Genomic DNA, 21919 nt, shown 5'->3' with positions numbered 1-21919 from the left:
TTCTGAGGTCTCTTCAGGTGATCTCCTGTTGTGGGTCCTTTGGGACTCCTGACCTGATCACACCCACTCCAGACCACAGCTGTCCTAAACACCATAGCTCACCCCCTGGCAGGGCTTCAGAGCAGAGATGCTCAGAGTCAGCACCAAATGAAGACCCATTCAGCATTCAGAATGTGGGGTTGACTCGTCCTCCACTGCCATTCACAAACTAATGTGCCCTCTCGTCTTTCTGGTGCTGACTCTGCCTCTGAGCACTCCCTCGCCAGGTGCTGTCTACAGCCTCTGATAGAGCTGGCCGCTGCATTTGCTCAGAAGTGCTCTCCTCAACTTCTGGGTCCTTCCCTTAGCCAACTCCTGCCTGTGGTCATATAGTCCTTGTTTTCTCCCCAACCTGTCCTCTCCATCAGTGACCTCACCTAAGACTTGCCCCATCCCGCTATGAACTTGACCCCTGCCAACACCATTCTCTGCTGTTCTGACCACTGGGCCAAGCTTGGATGTCACATTAGCTTCCCATGAATGCCCAGCTTTTTAGCACTACCCTCATCTCCTTGTCCTCTCTACCCCCAGAACAGGGCCAACCGTCTGGCTTCATCCCCCTGCCCTAACCACTCCTCTCTCCCTACGCCAGCCTTCAAACATACACTGTGCTTTTGTGCAGACCCACAATGAGTTCTACTTGGTGCCTCTCCAAACAGGGTGCACCCACCTACATCAAACCATGTGTGGTGTTTGCTCTGTTTTCCTGGGAACCCCCAATCCTGCTGTGTCTCTGAGGCTGGGGCTGGAAAGCTCCACTTCCACTAGTTTCCCCAGTTGATTCTGCCATGCACTGAATACATCCTGCTTGTAGGTCTCACCCATCAGCAGTGCCAAGGCTCCAAATTTCCCAGAAGCCTTTCCTATATCCTTAACTTAAGGAGCTTTTTATCTAGGTACCTTGTCTCCCAGGTGCTACCTATCATTTTCAGCTGTCGTATATATGTGTGTGTGTTTCATTTACCATCCAGATGACAGCAGGTGCCAGGTTTTATGTGCTGTTCCCCAAATTCCCAGCAGGGGCCCTTGGGCATAAGAGCCTACCAGTGTTCATTCATTGACGACTGAGTGTGAAACAGTGTTTCACTTCCTTCACTCTGCTTTCAGACCTGTTACTCCCAATTCAAACCCTCTCCTTTTTCCAACCCTGACATTTTTTGAACTCTTACTAATTGCTTCCTGAATCTTTAAACAAGCTTAGGAGACCGCAGCCCCATTGTACAGATGGAGAAAATAAGGCACAGCAACACAGTAACTTACCCAAGGTTGTAAAACAAGCAGTAACAAAGGCTCCACAGACCCGGGCACTCTGGGCACACAGGGCTCACCTCTGAGACCTGAACTCCTACCCTCCTTCCACACCGTGCTCACATGTGCACCCACAGGTATGTGCCTACACCACTCACAGACGTTGCTGCTTCCTCCTCTTAGCACGCCTGCCCTTTCACAGGTGCCCGTCCCTTCTGCCCTCCGCAGCACTTGTCTTCTTAGCCACCCTTGAGGTGATTCCGGACTTCTTACCAGTGACCATAACTATTTACCTTCATGATAGAGTAGAAAAGTTTAACTTTCAGATAAAGCTCATTACTTACTATAATAGCCAAGCTTTCTGCACTTCAGTGTCCTTGTATATAAAATGAGGATCAAACCCACTTCATGAGCCTGTTAGGAAACTACATTAATATGCAAAGCACTCAGTAGACTCCATGGACAGAGTGGTAATAAGAATGCTAACAGCAGTAATAATATAGTGGTGGTTTGTGCACTTTTTCTCATGTTGATACCATCGCCCCCTCCAATAGACCAGGCATAAGGGTTTCTGGACATGCATGAAACATATGGTATGCCATCATGTCCATGCAGGGAGTTTTGCTCAATACAAGCTAATTTTTATTTAGAGCATTTAATTAGGATCTTGATAAGGTCATTCTAGAAATGATTTGAAGTTCAGTGAAAGTCTTCTAAAAGGGGGAAATAACAGGCTTGAGAAGTATTAATGTGGCTATCATAATAAATGAAAGCACCTTTCCATTTTGTAACGCACGTGTTTCTCTAGTTATAAACAAAAATATTCAAGTTAATTTCTGTGAGTGAAAAGATTTCTATTTATTGTTTAACCAGATATTTCATTTGGCAACAAATGACATTTAATTTGCAAAATACATTGGGTTTCTCAAGGATTAATGTGTTTTCCTTAAATCCTAAAAGAGGCACAGTTGTCTGGAGTAAAGCCTTTTGAAATTTCTCTTTTGTTTATAACACCTCCTCATTTTCTTCTTGTGGTAGCAGCACGCGCATCCACTAAGGGAATGAATGCACAGGAACCTTTCAGCACCTAGTCAGAGTGGGGCTTCTGCACTTTGTTTTGCTTCCTGTGTGTTTTTCAAATGAAACGATGTGTTCTAATTTTAAGCTTCAAGATATGACTAAATAGCTATTGCATTATGTGTAATGACTGATACTGTTTTTATTTGTCAAGAAATGAAATATTAAGTTGAGAATGGGCTTGCAGTCTTAGCCTGCTCCCATAATTCCATGATCATATGCCTGGTCAGTAGAAGTTCTATGATGAAATCAGTGGTGGGAGGAATGGGGACCTTGCCCTGGTCTACCCTTTACTTTACTGTCAGGACCTCCCTCTCCTTCAAGCCCCACACTTGCAACCCCTGCTTGATCCCAGCCACAGCCTTTTGACTTCCAGCCATGATAGCACATTTGTGCTTACAGGTATGTTTTTCTTGAGTTGAATATATTTTAGAAAAAAGATATTTCATTTAAAAACTATTATTTCCAGCTTCTCTTAAAAATTGGTAGATTACAGCCCGATCTTTATTCCTGATGATAATAGTCATCCACCAGAGCATATAAGCAGCTGTGTCATAGACTTGACATGCTCTCCCCATTTTACCACACTCCTCACCAGTCCCTATTGCTTTCTTTCCTCTTTTGCACTCTGGAACCTCATCTACTCGACCACTGAGGGGCTCTGCAAATCCTATTGTAGAGAAGTCTATCATTCATGACTTAATCAAATATTATGATTATCTCTGGCCTTAGCAATTAGGTAAATGGTTTTCAGCTTTTCCAAACAAATTTCACTAAGTACTTAAATAATTCAAGACCAAAGTAATGTACAGAGATGAAAACTTTCATTCAAACCCGTGCTTTGAATTTATTATTGGTATAATAAGCCGTATCTTTATTCAGGAATTCAAACAGAGTGATGCCCGTTGCCAGTGATACTTTGGAAAGAAATAACTGTGGTACCAGAAAATTAAAGGAGAGAAGACGCAAGGAAGCATAGAGTAGCAGGGAGCTTTTCTTTCTCGTCACAGAATGAGCCTGGGTGCTTGTTAAATTTTCAAAGCATTTGTATTATTGCTTTTTAAAAATTATCTTATTTTAAAAATTACTGTTAACTGTATTTATTGGTTCATTTTATTGATTTACTATATCCAAACACATTTGGCAGAAGGCCCGGGGCTGTGGGTGAGCTCACTACCTCCTGCTCTACCTGGTTCTTGCTGCATTCTCCCCATAGAGACAGCACCATGGCTAGTGCTAGTTTCTTCCGTTATTCTTTTCCTTCCATATCCCAAATCCGATCTCAGGCTCCACGTGACCCACCCATGGCATTCCTACACTTACCCCCTCACCCAGTGTATCAACAGAATTGCACTACCGCAAAGCAAGGAACTATAAACACTTTCTGTTTACACTCACTGACTCAAGTTAACAGCTCTATCCCTGCCCAAGTTAGCAGCTGCCTGGCCCAGCTGTTTGGGACTTTATTTACCTAGTAGGCCATCCACAGGCATTTTTACCCCTGCAATGGCTAACTCCAGGTACTTGCTGTTGACTGCCTCTCTGTAACTATGCTCCATTTGGGAAAGCCATGTAAGCAAACAATAATTCCGATGCTGAGTGAGCATGGAGAGGGTCTGGGAATGTCAGAGATGGCTTAGTATGTTTAGGCTGCTATAACAAAAATACCTTACACTGGGTTACAAATGAAAAACAATTATTTTTCTAAGTTCTAGAGGCTGGGAGGTCCAAGATGAAGGCAATAGCAGATTTGGTGCTGGTGACATCTCTATGGTATGCAGACAGCCACTTTCTTGCTGTGTCCTCACATGGTAGAAAGTAGAGAGAGAGGAAGTAAACTGTCTCCAGTCTCTATTTCTTATAAGGACACTAATCACACCAGTGAGAGTTCCAACCCTATGACCTAATCACCTACCAAAGGCCCCACCTCCTAATACCATCAGCACACTGGGGATTAGGCTTCTGTATACAAATATTGGGGGACACAGACATTCAAACCATATCAGAGCAACTCTGCCAAACTGATCAGGGAAGAAGTGAAGAGCCATTCTGATCTCTTCTGCTACCAGTTTCATAATAGCTAATACATTGAAACTAGTAATCACAGTTCCCTTCACTGGGAAAAGTAGGAAATAGTTTTAGTCTCTGTTGAAATGAAGAGCAGCATCCCAATGCTGCATATTTTTGTACAAACACAAAGCTATTATCATGTGTCATCAGCAGAGAGAAATTTCTTCCTACTTTCAAGCTACTAATAAGAAACTGAAAACTGAAAGAAAATGAACCACTGCTTTTCACTACCGAGACTCTCAAAGACACTTAGGTCATTGTCAAAGCCACACATCTGTATAGGATGCTTGATGTATGGAAAGGGGGAAGCATAGTAACCTAGCACATAAGATAATTTCTCACTAACAGATGCTTTTCATGTCAAGCAGAATGATGTGCTTTTCTAAACTCTCACAAAGGAAACTGAATAAATCCTGAGCCCTGTGATACAGGCTAAATGTGTTACCTATAATAACTCAATTCCTATAAGGACACTAACCCCACTGATGAGGGTTCCACCTGCATGATCTAATCACCTCCAAAGGCCTCACCTCCTAATACCATCATCACAGTATCATAACTATAGCACTTTGCTATAGATAGTTACTGTCCCCTTTCACGGATTAGGAAACTGAGGCCCAGAGAAGTTCAATGACTCAGCCAAGGCCACACAGCTAATGAGTATAGAACTTGGAACTGAACCCAATTTTGCATTACTCAACAGTGCTGGCAATTGCTTGACCAGGCGGTGGCGCAGTGGATAGAGCGTCGGACTGAGAAGCGGAGGACCCAGGATCAAAACCCTGAGGTCACCAGTTTGAGCGCAGGCTCATCTGGTTTGAGCAAGGCTCACCAGCTTCAGCCCAAAGTCGCTGGCTTAAGCAAGGGGTCACTCAGTCTGCTGCAGCCCCAAAGAGGCACATATGAGAAAGCAATCAATGAACCACTAAGGTGCCACAACAAAGAATTGATGCTTCTTATCTCTCTCTCTGTCTGTCTGTCCCTATCTGTACCTCTCTCTGTCTCTGTCACACACACAGAAAAGTGCTGGCAATTATTTAGTGAATTTTCAAACAAGTAGTGGTCAGAATGTAAACAATGCTCCTAGGAAAATAAGGGACGAGGTGAATGGGAGAAACATGTCCATGGGAGATGAATCGAGACACGGAGAGATTAGGATGGAAGGGGCAAAGCGAAAGGCCAGGCTGTCTGAATCTCAGGTTTCTGATTCAGGGATTTGAAATTAATGATACCATTAGGATAAGAGCTGTCCTGTGGGAGATTAAATAATATCAGTTCTAGATATACAAGTTTGAGTTTGTGCTAAGACATCAACTGAAATTTCAGTCATTCACATAGGTAGTGGTTATGTGAGAACCGTTACTCAACAATTCTTCATATTAGTTCTCCATCAGCTGCCTACCTAGTAGACTGACCCATCATCCAACCTGCCTATCACAATTTACCAGCAAGATTATCAACAAAAACTGCTTACCTGTTTGTCTACACATTTGTGCATGTTTCATTTAAATCTCTCCCTTACGAAGTTTACAAAAAGGAATGCCATGCAAAAAGATTTTTAAATTAATAAACCAAAGCGAAGGACAGATAAGGTGGGAATGAAGATGAGACTGCTACCTAAATGCAAACAGCAAGGCCTGGCCAATGTTCTAGACACCTGCACAGGGAGGGAGGCAAGCTGTTCTGACTGAGAGCCCTGGAGTCACACTATCTGGTTGTATAGCCTGGCTGTACCACTTACACAAGCTATTGACCTCTGGATTTTCATTTCCCATCTGCACAATGCAATAAAGATAAAAACTCCTTCATGGAGTCATGCTGAGGATAAAATACATACCTGCACACATATATGCATACCTACATACATGCACATGCATACATCTGCTGCTCCTATTAAGTGTTCTGAAATGTCTGCAGCCAACACAAGTACAGTGTTTTGATTTTCATAGGTGAGATCAAACCACTCATTCATTAGTATATTTGAAAACCAGGCCAAGGCAATTTGGAGTTGGAGGCTCCACTGGGCCCTGACCCAAGTGCTAAGAACAGAGGACCTCATAACCATGACCACGGGTCTGCAGTGAGCCGTGTGCTCAGTGCTTTCCTCATGGAAAATAGCTTAAAATGTGGAGGGGAGATGGCGATGTCTACTAGTACATCTCTTAGTGTGTACTTTAATAAAATACGTTCTCGGTAGAGTCAGGTCAGGTGGAGAACAGTGAGAGTCCAACTTAATCCAAATTGAGTGACTCTAGGAATCCCTGATGGCATAACAATCTGGCTGCTTCCTGCAAATGCTATTCTGTGCCCCCGTGTTTTGATAGATACTGGGAAGTTATGAGTCTGGTCCTGTTCTCTGACAGGTGCCTGAATCTCACGTGTTCAAAGCCACCAAGCTCACCTGGAAGAGGGCTGATGTTCTTTGGAAAACTAAAAGGTCTGATTAGACCAGCCCCAAGAGCCCCAGGGAGAGAACAGGGTTTATAACTTCTTAAACAGTAGTTATAAATCTTCAAAGTCAGACGAATGCCAACATAGTGGTGCTCAGTGAGTATTTGATGGATGGAAGAAGGGGAGAAGGAAAGAGGAAAGCAAACATGAGAGGAGGCGTGTGTGAATTGTAGCCTAATATATTCCCTCAGTTTTTACCAAGCAGTCCTTGAAGTAGAAAATAGCCTCAGTATATGGGCATTTACTTTAAGCAGTTTTCCTTGCTGGTGAAACTTCCAAAACACACAGTTCACAAAATGTGTTCTATGAAAACAAATATGTTGTCTCACTGTGTGCATGGAAGTCATTAAAACATTCGGAGATGTCTAACAAATTATCTGGAACATGGGAGAAAGGGTTCCTTCATGCTGCCATCAAATATTTATCAAAAGCTCGGTTGTGGGGACTTTTTGAAATGAACTGAGCTCTTCCAGACACTGAGCATAATTTTTCTCTAGGGCTTACTAAGCCCAAATGAGTTATTGACATTGGATTTAAACCTCACTCCCAGAACTCGATCTCTTCATTTATGACTGAGACCACTAAGACTTCCAGTTTAGGCCTCATTGCAGGAAAACAGATCGGGCAATAATTTATCAGGGATTGAGGCCGTTTTGCTGGTTCTTGGTCAGGAGAAAAACAAACCCTCTCTCCAGTGGCCTCTCAAGTTCTCCTTGCTAAGAAGGTGGTGATTTTTACTGCACAGGATTCTGCCTGTTGGTTTAACAGTGTGTACTTCGCTAAGGAGCACAATGTTTTCCAATTGGCTGCAGAAACTTCCAAATCATCTTTCTGGAAGTGGAGACAAGAAATATTAACAAGCCCTGATGGAAAACTGTTCTTAAGAAATGACTGCATCTCCACCAAAGTTAGCTGACAGTCTGCTTTGTAGTTCTAATTTTTAAAATTGTTTAACTTTTCCTCTACAATTATAAGTTGTGAATTTATGACAACAGTAGGATCTCATTTGCCTTCTTGTAGATGTACGTTATTTACCAAAGGAATGGAAGGAATTTTTCTAAACCAGAAATGTAGTTCCTCTTCTCTGTTCATACTGATTTTATTTAGTGTCGTGGTCTCAACTGAGAGCAATTTTGCCCCCTTCTCCCTCAGGGGACAGTTGGCAATGTCTGGAGACATTTTGTTGTCACAGCTGGAAGGGTGGATGCTACTGGTGTCTAGAGGCTGGAGGTCAGGGATGCTGCTCAACATCCTACAAGGCACAGAGCGGTCCCCAGAACCGAGTATGCCAGCACCGCGGAGGTTGGGAAACCCGGCCTTCACATTCTCCCTCTTCACTCACACTATTAAAATGCTGTGTGGATTTGATGAATAACCCTCTCATCATTTTCCTTTTTTCTTAGTTATTATCTTGGTTTTCTCCATCTCCCTGTATTCTTGAATAAGTGTGTCATGATCTGTATTCTTGAATAAGTGTGTCATGATCTTCGACCCTTTTTTTTTTTCACTCATCCCTATCGGAATTCTCTGAGTTGGTTTTGTGTGCACCCCCATAGAGAATGCTCCTCCCAGGTGACCAGGTCACCTCTTTGAATGTCCTGATGATTAAACACTCACCCCAGAGGTCATGATGTGACAAGCTCAGTGCCTTGTGTTGCTGTTCCTGTTGCTCTTCTCTCAAGTATTTCCCAGTGTCCTCTACTGATGCTTGTTCCAACTGAGGGCATTCCACAGTTTACTCCAATAATTTGCCATTTCCTTTGCTTTTCTGGGAACCCTCGCCCACTTCAGTGGACTCATGAATGCTCCCTCCTGGGTGTCATGCCAGGTGAGCATCAGTTGGCTTTGATCTCCCACCAAAGCTTGACAATTCACTCAGACCCTCCTAGTCATTTCCTCTGCTGCCCCACGGTCCACCTCAGTATCACCGTTAGTAAGCATGCACCAAGTGCTCCTTGGGTACCAGACACTTGATCATTCTGGGCAGGCACAGATTACTGGAACATCATCTCTGCCCTTGTGGGGTTCACAGACGAGTGAAGAAGGCAGACTTCAGAGAGAGGCCATGTTGACCGCAGGGCTCAGGTGGATGTCTGTCCCACCAGCCTGCCGGGGTTCACAAACGAGTGAAGAAGGCAGACTTCAGAGAGAGGCCATGTTGATCGCAGGGCTCAGGTGGATGTCTGTCCCACCAGCCTGCCGGGGTTCACAGACGAGTGAAGAAGGCAGACTTCAGAGAGAGGCCATGTTGATCGCAGGGCTCAGGTGGATGTCTGTCCCACCAGCCTGCCGGGATTCACAGACGAGTGAAGAAGGCAGACTTCAGAGAGAGGCCATGTTGACCTCAGGGCTCAGGTGGATGTCTGTCCCACCAGCCTGCCATCAGCTGTGGGCCTGCATTTCCCCGGGCAGGCTGAGTGGAAGGTGTGTTCCAAACTATTTTGGTGCACCCAACCATTAAATAGTGTGAGAATGGGGACCTAAAGAACTTTAAACTAAAATTTTATGAATTATATACACATATTAATAATCTAGTTTTAAAATATAACCCAAAATAGCCTGACCAGGTGGTGGCACAGTGTATAGAGCATCAGCCTGGGACACAGAGGACCCAGGTTCAAAACTTCGAGGTTACCAGCTTGAGCATGGGCTCATCCAGCTTAAGCGTAGGCTCACCTGGCTTGAGCGCGGTGTCACTGGCTTGAGCGTGGGATCATAGATATGACCCTATGGTCGCTGGCTTGAGCCCAAGGTCGCTGGCTTGAGTAAGGTGTCACTGGCTCAACTGCGGCCCCTTGGTCAAGGCACATATAAGAAAGCAATCGATGAACAACTAAGATGCCACGGTGAAGAATTAATGGTTCTCGTCTCTATTCCTTCCTGTCTCCCTCTCTCTGACTCTGTCTCTGTCTTCAATAAAAATAAAATAAAATAGTAAAGTAAAATAAAATAAAATATAACCCAAAATAAACATTTTTAAGTGAACTTACAAAGTAAATATAAATATAATAGGTGTTAAAGATTAATGGTAAATATAAACTAGTAACAGGAATAATAAATATGATATAATTAAGAGTAAAGAGAAATTGAAATTTCTACCTACTCCCATTGGAAACCTTGAATTCCCCTTCTCTTTCAGCTTTATATAAACTATGATAACTCTGTTCTATCCTGATCAAAGGATGATAAGCCTCCCAGGAACAAGTAAAGGCAGAAAATTGTTACCCCTGTATTAGTCAGCTCGGGCTACCATGACAAAGTAACACAGACTGGAGGACTTAAACAGTATTAAACAGTATACATTTCTTTTCTCGCAGTTCTGGAGACTGGAAGTCCAAGATCAAAGTGTTAGCAGATTTGCTTTCTTCTGAGGCCTCCCTCCTTGGCTTGTAGATGGCCATCCTCTGTGCCTTACATGATCTTTTCTCTGTGTTTGTATGTCTCCTAATTTCCTCTTCTTATAAGGATACTTGTCATACTGGATTAATTCTACTAATGACTTATTTAATTATAATTACCTCCAAATACCTGTCTCTAAATAGAGTCACATTCTGAGGTACTAGGCGTTTATGACTTCAACATATGAGTTTTATGGGGAGATGTATTTTAGCCCATAAAACCCACTCCTCCAAAGGACAAAAGAAGGGAGTGCGCTTGCAGAATTAGGGAGAACTGCAGCAGGTATAGAGTGAGGAAGAGGAGAAATGAATCCTTTGATCTTTCTCTCTGCCCACCCTCTGTTCTCCCCATGGCCCTTGCATTGGTCATTGCCACAGAAAACCAGGGAACAAGGAAGAGGCAGTTACTGCAGGTCAGCATTCCCATGACAGAGCCCAGCAGAGAAGGGGAATAATTGGGTGTGAAGGACAAAAGAAATTCAGGAGCCAGGCACTCCCCAAGGTGCCTTCTGTTGGGTTAAAGCAATGCAGACCCCGCTGGCATCTTCTAGTGTTTCACATCTCCCTGTGGCCACAAAAATGAATTTGACCCTGGCCAGTTGGCTCAATGGTAGATCGTTGGCCCTGTGTGTGGATGTCTTGGGTTTGATTTCCAGTCAGGGCACACAGGAGAAGTGAACATTTGCTTCTCCACCCCTCCCCCTCCCCTTTCTCTCTCTTTCTCTCTCTCTCTTTCTCCCTCTCTCTCTACCCACCTCCCACAGCCATGGTTCAATTGCCTCGAGCAAGTTGGCCCAGGCCCTGAGGATGGCTCCTATGCTGAGTATGGCTCCATGGCCTCAGCCTCAGGCACTAACAATAGCTTGGTTGCCAATTAATGGAGCAATACCCCAGATAGGCAGAGCATCATCCCTTAGGGGGCTTGCCAGGTGAATCCCAATTGGGATGCATGTAAGACTCTATCTCTCTGCCTTCCCTCCTCTCACTTAATTAAAAAAAATAAACTGGGAGATAGTGCTTCCTTGAGTCGAGATTTAACTCAAAAATATCTGCAGTGCATTGTGGAGCCATAATCTGCATGTGTTCCTTTCTGAGTGGAGCTCAGGTTTGTGACTGGAGGGAACACTCCCCAGCTTATAAAGCCTTAACCCCACCTAAGTGTGTTGTGTTTTTTTTCCCTCAGGAGCCTGAGAGGCAGTACATGCACATCGGCACCATGGTGGAGTTTGCTTTCGCACTGGTGGCAAAACTGGACGCCATCAACAAGCACTCCTTCAATGACTTCAAGTTGCGAGTGGGTATGTTGTGCAGAGACCTGGGTTTCAGTTGTGGAGAAAGCATGGAGAAAGGAGCAAATCCCCAGAAAGTGTTGATAATCCTTGCATTGGAGTGGGACAATGACAACTGTGTCTTTAGAGCAGCAGGACTGGATTGCAGGTGGAAAGGCTCAGGGGAGTGAAGCACCTCTCAAGGCCAAACCTTGGCACAAATTTGAACAAAAAAATACCCATTTGGTTAAACCCAGGTTTAGTAACTGGACTGTGGGCTGGATTTTAACCTCACTCTCCCTTTCCCTCCAGCCAGGACATGCACAGCCTTCGCCACTCTGAGGAGCCCATGCGGGCCACTGACTGTAAACCACTCCATTATTTCATATACTGTTCCCTATAAAACTAAGACTGCCATAAGCAAGAAGCATCCAGACTTCAGAGTTTTAAAAACCTTTAAAAAAACATTTTACGTGCAGCTTAGAATTGTTAAAATAGTCATGTACTCCTGGAGTCACAAGCTACAAGAATGCCAAATGCATGTCTTAGGTTCTGAAATAGCTATAGCTTTTCAGATTGAATGTTCAAATTGAAGAGAAATATTTAACTTTCAAATAAAAAGAAAATTCTAATAAGTTTTTTCCTAACCTTAAGTTGATTGTTTAGCATATCCCATGATTACTTGCCTTTTACAAATATTTATCCAAAAAAAAAAATTGTGTGTTTCAGCCCTGAGGTTAGCACACGGCTGCCCGGTGAGGCTTGCCGGGACTTCCAGCCATTCAGGATTTGTAAGAGCGTCTTTGACCATTGTATGTCTTTCTTGGCAACACATTTTGCTTCTTCTAAAAGCAAGTCCACATAAGAGTAGACCTTTTAACACAGTCTATCTGAATGACTCACTTCTCTTGCTCAGATTTTGACTATCTTTTTTAATCCTGATTTTAAAGCTGTTTCTTTCTTTGCTCTGGATATATTCTAATTTTTTTAACCTCAAAATATTGTACATTCCTTGAGCATATGGGACTCTCCTCTTTGTATGTCCTATTAACTGTCAGCGCCTGGACACACTTGTCTTCATAGTTTCTCACCTCCACGCACGGTGGACCTGCATTCAGGCTCTGCCATACACAGCAGTGACAGGGGCTGCCCCGGCACCCTGCTAACCACAGCAAACTCCAGATGGCTCTTTGACCCTGGGGATTTTTTTATTGTTTTGACAGCTTGGGAAATGGGATCCTCAAACTTTCATAGTACCCTCCTTTACAAAAGGAAAAGAAAAAATCTACTCACTGCTTACTTCACACTGATTATTGAGTAACTAATAATACAGTCACCCTACATGCCGGCTCTATCCGATTTCTAAGGAAACCTAGGCTCAGTGTTTCTCTTGGCCTTTGAGTCTGCCTTTCCCCCAACCTCAGCCTCTCCCCAGGTCAGCTTTCCAGTGCCACTTTCATGCATGGCACCATCCAGTGGCAGTTTACGGTAGGAAATCAGAAGAGTAATGCCTTCTTCCCTCCCCCGCCCCACAAAAATGATGATACAAATAATCAGAGCCAGATTCACCCCTAACATTCTTTTCTGTATGTTGAGCTGAAGAATCAAACAGTTAATGAGAAATTGAGCCCACACTGTAGTTAAGTAAAGATCACCCCATTGCCAGCAAGAATCGCCAGGCTCCCTCCCCTACTGGAGCTGCTGACCCAGCAGGAGTCAGAGAAACCAAAGGAAAAGCTGATGGTGATGGTGGAGGGAACTGAAACCACCATCCAGTGGCCAGCTGATGCCTGGGCATTCTGACCCTTGTAATAGAGCTGGAATGAATTGCTAAGATGTCTAAAGCAGAGGTGTGAGTTTTATTGAGTACTTCACAAAAGCAAAGAAGAATTTCCTTTTCACCTGCTGTGAGCCTTCAAAGATCGAGTGGAACAGTGTTTATACTATGTTTCCTGCCTACCTTTCCAAAGAAGAAGCTTTGCCTAAGACCTCTAACAGGCTATTATATATCACACTAAGCAGTCGGCAGGGGAAATGAGGGCTCTCAGGAACACCCTCATTTAATACATTTGGTACCTGCAGTAAGCTGAAGGTCCTAGGTCCAGGAGAAAATACAGGGGAAATGATCAATCAACTCAGTATCTCTTTTGTATTTTCACGTCCCGCCTCCCCAGCCCTCCCATAACAACTGTGTGTCTGTGTGTTTGAACTGAGTTCTCGGGACAAAAGGACTCATCCCAGCTGGTACATTGGGAGTTGGGGAGGAGCTTGGTCTCTTTCTCACTAGAGAAGTTGGTCTGACTTTGAAGCTTCAGCTCCTGATGGCAAATGCCATCTCCATATTCCGTCTGGTGTCAAGGCACATCCTGACCTCAAGTGTATACATATAATAACCATGGTTTTTATAAAATAGCTATTAATAACAGGATGCAGTCAGAGCAACTATCGCCTTTGTGGTGATCCAGGGTGAATGATTATCTGGGGAAGTAATGTATAATTATATACACATATAATGTATTTCCTCATGTAGAAGATGCACCCTTTTCCAAAAAATCTGGGGTCTAAAAACTGGGTGCATCTTATTCAGTGGTTGTAGTTTTACTACTTGCATTTCCCGTTTTTTCACACTTGTTTTTGCACTCATTGTTGAAGACAGTGATTCACCATCAGACACAGATGAGGACAAGCTAATGGATGGGAGTTTTGACAGTGATGAGTTGTATGAATTTTATGATGAATAAAACTTGAGTTCAATAACTTTATGTAATACATTTTTTTTTCAAATTTTGGGCCCCAAAATTAAGGTGTGTTTTATACATGGAGGCATCTTATACATGGGGAAATACAGTATATGTATATGTATACGTATATGTATATGTATATGTATATGTATATGTATATGTGTGTGTGTACTTACATATATAATGCATAATGTCCATGAACCAAGGAATTCAATAAATCCATCATCATGCCAAGACAAGAGTTTGGTCAGCTTGACTGAGGGCAAGGTGACTCATGCATTTTCCCAACGACTATTGGGGAATTTCTGTTTGCAGGGAGGCTTGGGCCCTAGAGCTTGGGTTGCCCTCCCTCTGATGAGTGCAGAGCTACAAAGCCCAGCTTTGCAAGAGCCAAGAACCTGCACAGAGCTTCCAGAGCTTGTCTGGGGACTGTGTGATACTATGCTCGCTATAAGTAAGCATATGTCCGAAGATCCCTTCCGAACAGGAGGCTCTTGGGGAGTTGCCTCAGTCCTCTCAGTTCTACCATCCTGCCTTTGAAAGATGGTTTGAGAATCAAAAGCACAAACATGTTCCTCTGTAATTTGATAAACTCACCACAGGTGTCATCAAAGAGCAACCACCCTAAAGGTGGGCAGAAGCCATAGGCACGAGAAGCTTGTGGCAGAGATAGAGGAGCAGAGTCCTTGTGCACAGGCGCTAAGGAGCCCGCTGCCTGAGTTTGCCCTCGGCCTCTACCGTCTGGTGGCACCAGACCTCTGCTTCCTCGCCTGAGAATCAGACATGAGGGAGACAAAACCCACCCCACAGGCAGTGGGATTAGAAGCGTACACATGAAGAGCACGTAGAATAATTAATGATAAGTAGAAAATACAACAGAGCGGTGGTTGTTTTAGCAAAACACTGGAATGAACTCAAAAGTCCAACAGTGGCAGAGGCTGATAAATGTAGTACATGCCCTTAGCACAGCTCTTTAAAATGAAAATATATGTATTTCCAACATAAGTACAAAACTATCAGAAAACAATATCATCATCTCTTGCCTAAGACTATGAAGCAACATGGAAAACAATTACATCATAATATTTCATTTTCTAAACCATAACCCATTTTATGTTATTGTGGAATAATGAAAAGTGGACATGGAAGCATAAATCATGGTTGAGGAGAGGGATACAAATATGAACATTTTAATGGTTTTGAGATGATCAAATTAGAGGAATTATTTTTCTTTGCTTTCAAGTATGTTTATTTAATAATGATGATTCAAAATGGTCTTGTAAAGCTTTTGTGTTTAAGACAGTTGCTCTGATGTGACTCTTAATCCAGTTCTGGTGTGTCACAGGCATGAACCACGGCCCTGTAATAGCTGGTGTCATTGGAGCTCAGAAGCCACAATATGATATTTGGGGCAACACCGTGAACGTAGCCAGTAGGATGGACAGCACTGGAGTCCTGGACAAAATACAGGTAGCTCAGTCTGCACAGTCATCGTGGGCCACGTCTGTCCTCCAGGGTACCATGAATAATACAATAATTATATTACTCTATTAAAACAAAGAATAGAACCTTGACATTGAATTCAAGCTTGGGGAAAAAAAAAAACCCTTGAGAACCTTGGAAAAAGCTTGAAATTACATCTTTTTATTGCAGAAACATTCATTTGTTTCTACATTAACTGTTAACAACAATAAATCATTATAATGCTATAAAGTTCATGGCAGTTGTGAAAGCAAGATCACAGCAACCAACACGCAGTAGGAGAGCCTGAGTGGGACACACAGGAATAGAGCCCTTCTCTCCTCTTCCTTCTCCCTGCCCAACACCTTGACAAGGGGCTTTGCAAGGGAGAAGTGCTGTATAACCAAAACCAGACCTAATTCCTCACCTTCCTATCCTGGGGGCTGAATTGGTCCTAGGGGAGAGGGATGGAATTGCGGATGATACAACGTAGCAGTTCTAAAATGGACTAGAATGGGATTTGGAGATCTAGAAATGACTGGAAAGCTCTGGAATCCCCTCAAGGGAGAGAAAGGGAAGACCTGACATGTGAAAGTGGTCAAGAGTACATGCACCTGTTTGGGGACCAGGTGAGACACCTAGAAGCATTGAGGGACTAACTTCTTCCAATTACAAGGGTGTGTGTATGCGCGCATGCGTGCGCACTGAGCTTTCTATTGGCCTTGCCCTCAAAAAGCAATGGTTCCACATTTCACCCCGGCTATGTTGTATCCTGCTAGATAAATTCCTGCCAAATGGCAAATTTGTATAAAAATCACTGGACATAAATAAGAGACTACATTGGCTTTTAGACCTCTTCAGAGAATCCCATACCTCCCTGTTCTGTGTGCCTTAATTTGGCCTATGTCCTCAAATAACCTTGGTTCTTAAAATTGTGACAGAGACTTGGAGACTTTATACATGTCTGTAGAAGACCACCAGCTCCAGGATCACCACGAATGAGTTTTCCACTAAACCTCTGCCCACTCGTGTGCCTGTCATGCTACTTTACCTCATTCACCCAAGACCAGTTTACTTCTGTGGCCTTTTCTAAAGCGTGTCTCTAATTTTTATATGGAGCAGCACAGACATTACTCTAAGTGCCCACCTTCTTCTAGCCAGATTAGTCAACAGGTGTTGAAAAGTAAGCAGCATCCAACAAGAGAAGGGAGAGAGATGAAAGAAAGTGATGGGGCAGGAGAGAAAGTCTCCCAGCCTTCCCAGACTAAACTGCCAAATGGGGCTCCTCTGATGCAGGGCTGGAGTGGCGGTCACTGACTGCGGAGACAGCCCAGTTGCCTGTGACAGGAATGATCTGCCACCTTGGCGGCCTAATCTAACTGTGCGCTGATGGCATCACAGCTTCTAGTGCCTCCTGCATGCTCATCACTAGCCACTCTCAATGCCCAGAGAGGCTCCAAAATCCTGTACCACTGAGGTCTTCTATTTGGCATGCTCCTACCAAGGGTGTACTTTCCCACCTGTCGGCTAACCTGCATCCCCACCACACACCTGCAATGTCCAGAAGATGGACGGTAGTTTTAACATGCTTCACGACTCCGCAAGTGGTCTTCAAGCATTGGGATAAGTATAAAAAGCCATTGAAGGGAAGCTGGTCAAGGAGAGTGCTTCCTCCTGGAGGTCATAAATCCCCTGCAGGTCAATGTTTAAATGAGTCTCTGCTCATGTGTGTCTCTGAGAAGACACTGGGCATTGACTTGGTGCAGAACAGCCACTGGTTGGTCTCTGCACTCTGAGCTTCGGAGGACAGAAGGCAGGCTTCTGCCTGTCAAGAGTGAAGTCCATCTGCAGGCCCAGGTGTGTTCATTCCGCCCAGCAGCTGGCAAGTTTGCATCTGGGTAAACCTCCTGAGAGTGTGGCTCACTCTAGCTGCAGTAGCCTCTTTGGTTGCACCTATGTGCAAAAAAAGTAGTAAGATGCCAGGAAAAACAAAAAATTACATAGGGACCATTAAAAGCTTCTCCTGGGCCTCAGGAACAGGTTGTTTTTCTTTTGAAAGAACTCCACCATGCTTTCTAGACTGGAAGCCCAAACAGCACAGCAAGCCCACTGGCACCCAGCCACGCTCCCTGGGACGTGAAGGAATCACAGCTGTGTTAATCAGGTAGACGGCTGCCTCCTCCTCCCCGTGTCACGATAATTGTGTGGTTGGTGCTGCCAGTACCAACAGGAGAGCTCAAGAATGCTGGTGTTGATACTCAGCACCAATAAATATGTCAACTCCAAAATTAACCTCTAAGGCTCCAGAACATGAATTCGTTCTCTATGGGGAAGGTCAGAAGTAAGATGCCTATGGGATTCTCTAATTCTAATTGCCCCTGACAACTCTGATCATGAAAAGATATCTGTCATCTGAGTTTCTTGACACTAGGTACATGTTCTTTTGGTTCCTATCCAGAATCTAAAGTCCTTTCTGTGCTGCTGGCCTCATCCCCAAGCTACCCCTGTCCTCCCCGGGGCCTTGGGCCCATCAGGCAGGAGCATCGGCTCCCCTTTCCCTTCCTGCTCTGCAGTAGGGTCCCGAGGACCCACCTGTTGGCTCCTGAACTAGAGGCTGCCCCTGGGTCACGTTGCAAGAGGACGGGGTGGTGCTTCTAGCTCTTTCCTACAGCACACCCTTGAGATCTTTCAGTAAACACTTCAGCCTCACTTCTGGGAGGGCCTGACACTGTCCTGAGGTCTCGTAAGCACAGCTCTAACAATGGTTTTAATGTACTTCTGCCTCTGCCCCTGGACAGTGCCTGCCTCTGAGGCCTCTCCAGCCATCAATCCCAAGGAGGCTTGGCTCATTGCTGCCACCACTGTCCCCACCACTGCACCATGCCCGATAGTGTTCACACTGCAAACCAACTACTATGAGAGCAGTGCTGTGTTCTCCACGAGCCTTCCCAGCACAGGGCTGTGACACTCACATGCTGAGGTGGCTAGAGTCCCACAGGTGTCATGTCCTGTTCCTCTGATAAAGTGGGAGGAAATCACTTCTCCTCTGCTTCTGGACATGGTTCCCAAGCTGCAGCAGCGTGATCAGGGGTTTCTGAGAAAAAGTTCCCTTCTTCTCTACTCAAAATCTGGTAGGGGAACCATGTTCCCCGCAGTGGAGTCTCCCTCACCTCAGAGGCTGAAATCTCTTTCTTGGTCAAGCCTGTGCATGCCACACATTCTCTGCTTGAGAAAATGCCTCCTACAGGAGGAGGCTTCTACAACACTCCAGTGACCAACGCAGGCAGGACAAGGCATGTCCTGCCCAGCAGGTGTCGCTGTCCTCTGACCCAGCAGGACCTAAACATAATGAGCAGCTAGTCTTGTCACACTGACAGACGGCAAAGGGGGAACTCACTCCTTTCGGCATTTCAGGTCAACCAGTGAAACGAGGAAACTCTCAAGCCCCGACTCAGGTCATGCCCATACTGCGGCCAGTGCAAATTCCTGGTGTCTGTAGTTTCAGGTCATTTTATTCATGTGCGTTAAACCAGACACTCATGGCCATTTGCAGGGGTTGACTGTGGATCTTCTTAAGGTGTCTGTTCCCATTTTTATTAACACTTTGAGTAGTGAGTTTTTTTCATGCTCAATGACCCCCAAGAGTAAGGTTGTTTTTTTTCATAAAATGAAATCCGTCCAGTTACAGTTTTATTAACTTAAAATCATGTTTGTTTGATAACCAATTTATGGAAATAAGAAGTACATACATTTGCCTTTTCTTAATGTTGCCTTCGTACATGTATGATCATACTCTGGATGGTCAGGAGGCACAAGGACGTACATAAACGTTCGTACTACTCAAAGGGTTAAAACCTATTTTTAACTTTTATAATTTCCTGAAATAACATTCATGACAACTCTTAAACATCATCTAAAATCCCACCAGTCTAGCATATTTTAATTTGCTTTTGTTTTCAGATCTCTTATGTGTGCGTAGTTGACCTTCAGATGGTGGAAAGCATAGCAGGCACCACGCTTCATTTTTTTGAGGGTGTGAAATGGTTACATCATTATTCCATCATGTCACCCAGGATGCTGATCATGATCGCATCCTAGTTTGCCTACCCTTGAAGATTGCTTGAATTTTAGGTGTTTCCAGTTTTTCAACATCATGTCACTAAACACTTTTTTTGTCATGGATTACCAGGCGTCCCCAAACTACGGCCCATGGGCCACATGTGGCCCCCTGAGGCCATTTATCGGCCTCCACCGCACTTTCGGAAGGAGCACCTCTTTCATTGGTGGTCAGTGAGAGGAGCACTGTATGTGTCGGCCCTCCAACGGTCTGAGGGACAGTGAGCTGGCCCCCTGTGTAAAAAGTTTGGGGACCCCTGTATTAATCTCTCTTCTTCTGATTTCTCAGGAGTGGAATTAATGAATCAAAGAACATGAACATTTCTTGGCTCTTTATCCTTGTAGCCAAATGACCTTTCAAAAGGGCTGTGTTAATATCTTCGCTAAACACTTTTTCATTTGTCAATGTGCTTCTAGGTCACAGAGGAGACGAGCCTCATTCTGCAGACCCTAGGGTACACATGCACGTGTCGAGGCATAATCAACGTGAAGGGAAAGGGAGAGCTGAAGACGTACTTCGTGAACACAGAAATGTCCAGGTCCCTTTCCCAGAGCAATTTGGCTTCCTGAAGAGTCGTCTTCATTTTGGCAAGAAGACTGTGTTTTTAAAAAGGTACAATGCACTTTCTGACTGCAATTTTTGTCCCTTGTCTCTTGGTGTGTGTGCTCTGTTCTGTCCTCTGGAGCCTCTGCAGACTTGTTCCTGTGACCCGGTGGCATACCCTTTGGTGTGCCAGGATTGCTCTGCCCTCGCACTGTGCTTATTCTGAAGGAAGAGGAAGAGGAGTATGTGGTATAGAAAAGGAAAGCATTCAAAGGACTAACTCGGATGGGATGGACGTGAAACAAACAAAAATTCTTAAGGCAATAAAACTAGGGGGTGTATATTATCTTCTGGTGCATGTTCATTTCTGGAAAATATGGTAGCTCGCCAAACCGCATCCGCTAGTCTGATATTAAAACACACAGTATTTGTGACTGAGTTGATTCTCTCACCCCACATGGAATTTGACTGTGTTCACCCATATGTCTCATTGTCAGTGACTGTCCATGGGCCCCAGCTTGGATCTTGGGCTCTGTCACCATGCTCTGTTGTGTCGTGCTAGCAGCCCGTTGTCATCCGTCACCAGAATTAGTTCTCACAACCTAGGACCAGTTTTGTACCAAATGCGTCTGATGTTTTGATGCCATTGTCTTTTGTAAGGTTAACTCATTAAAAATTTTACGTACTTTGGTTTATACTGTCTTATCTCCCTTGGCCCCTGCCACACACACCCTTCTTCTTTCTCTGGTTTGCTCTAGAAAGAAGGTTTGTTTCCCATTTAATTGTGCTGCTTTGGAAAATGCTTTCCAGAAACCAAGACTGAGATACACTTGAGTCATTCAGATCAGGACAAAGTCTGCAATGCAGAAAATTGATTATGTAAGACCCCGGGAAGAACAGGAGAGTGCGCCTTGTGTTGGGGGGAGGGGGGAGGGTCTGCTTTTCATTTTGGCATCTCTAGAGAGCATTGTCAGGGAAAATATTTTAATAGTAAAAAGATTCTCTACTAACCACTGCTCCACTCTGTCCACCCACCCTGGTCTCCTCTACCGTAATCCTCCACTAAGCTATCAGGTACAGGCTGCAGAAGAGTAATTTGGAACTGACTATGTAAGTTAGCAATCAAAACAGCCTGAACAAACAAACCAAAAGAAACTGCCAAGCCTCACAAGTTGCCTTTGATGTCTGAGGTGGTATGAGAAGGCACCGAGCCTTGGAAATAGAAGACTGGCAAATTTGGTTGTAGTAAATCCAACTGTAAAGGTTTTGGGGTATTTTACTTCACAAATAGAAGTCGTACTCTGCCAAAGGGTGAAAAATAGCATAGTCAGGTATAGTCTAACATTTAAAAGCCAACCTGCACATGGCAGCCTGGTTGGACAAAGCCATGAGGTAAAGGACTCTGTGGTCTATTAGGAAGCAGCCCATTCCTGGGAGCTGGGACTTGGAGCATGAGCCACAGGATTGACGGCTGACTCTGATGTGTCACTAGCTGTGTGGCTTTGA

At 44.3% G+C, this 21919-nt stretch overlaps 1 protein-coding gene across 3 annotated transcripts in view; it reads left to right on the top strand.

The window, feature by feature from the left end:
- ADCY2 (adenylate cyclase 2) overlaps positions 1-21099 on the top strand; it is a 412700-nt gene extending 391601 nt beyond the window's left edge. For all 3 annotated transcript variants that reach the window (XM_066374716.1, XM_066374707.1, XM_066374698.1), the window contains 3 exons: positions 11467-11581; positions 15638-15762; positions 20287-21099. In XM_066374716.1, coding sequence (XP_066230813.1) covers positions 11467-11581; positions 15638-15762; positions 20287-20439 — 393 coding nt within the window. In that variant the 3' untranslated portion in view covers positions 20440-21099. The remainder of the gene's footprint in view (positions 1-11466; positions 11582-15637; positions 15763-20286) is intronic.
- The last annotated feature ends 820 nt before the right edge of the window (positions 21100-21919 follow it).

This window comes from Saccopteryx leptura, chromosome 1 (assembly GCF_036850995.1).
Source record: "Saccopteryx leptura isolate mSacLep1 chromosome 1, mSacLep1_pri_phased_curated, whole genome shotgun sequence".
NCBI lineage: Eukaryota > Metazoa > Chordata > Mammalia > Chiroptera > Emballonuridae > Saccopteryx > Saccopteryx leptura.
Note: the sequence above shows the minus strand (reverse complement) of the source record. Positions and strands in the feature narration are given on the sequence as shown.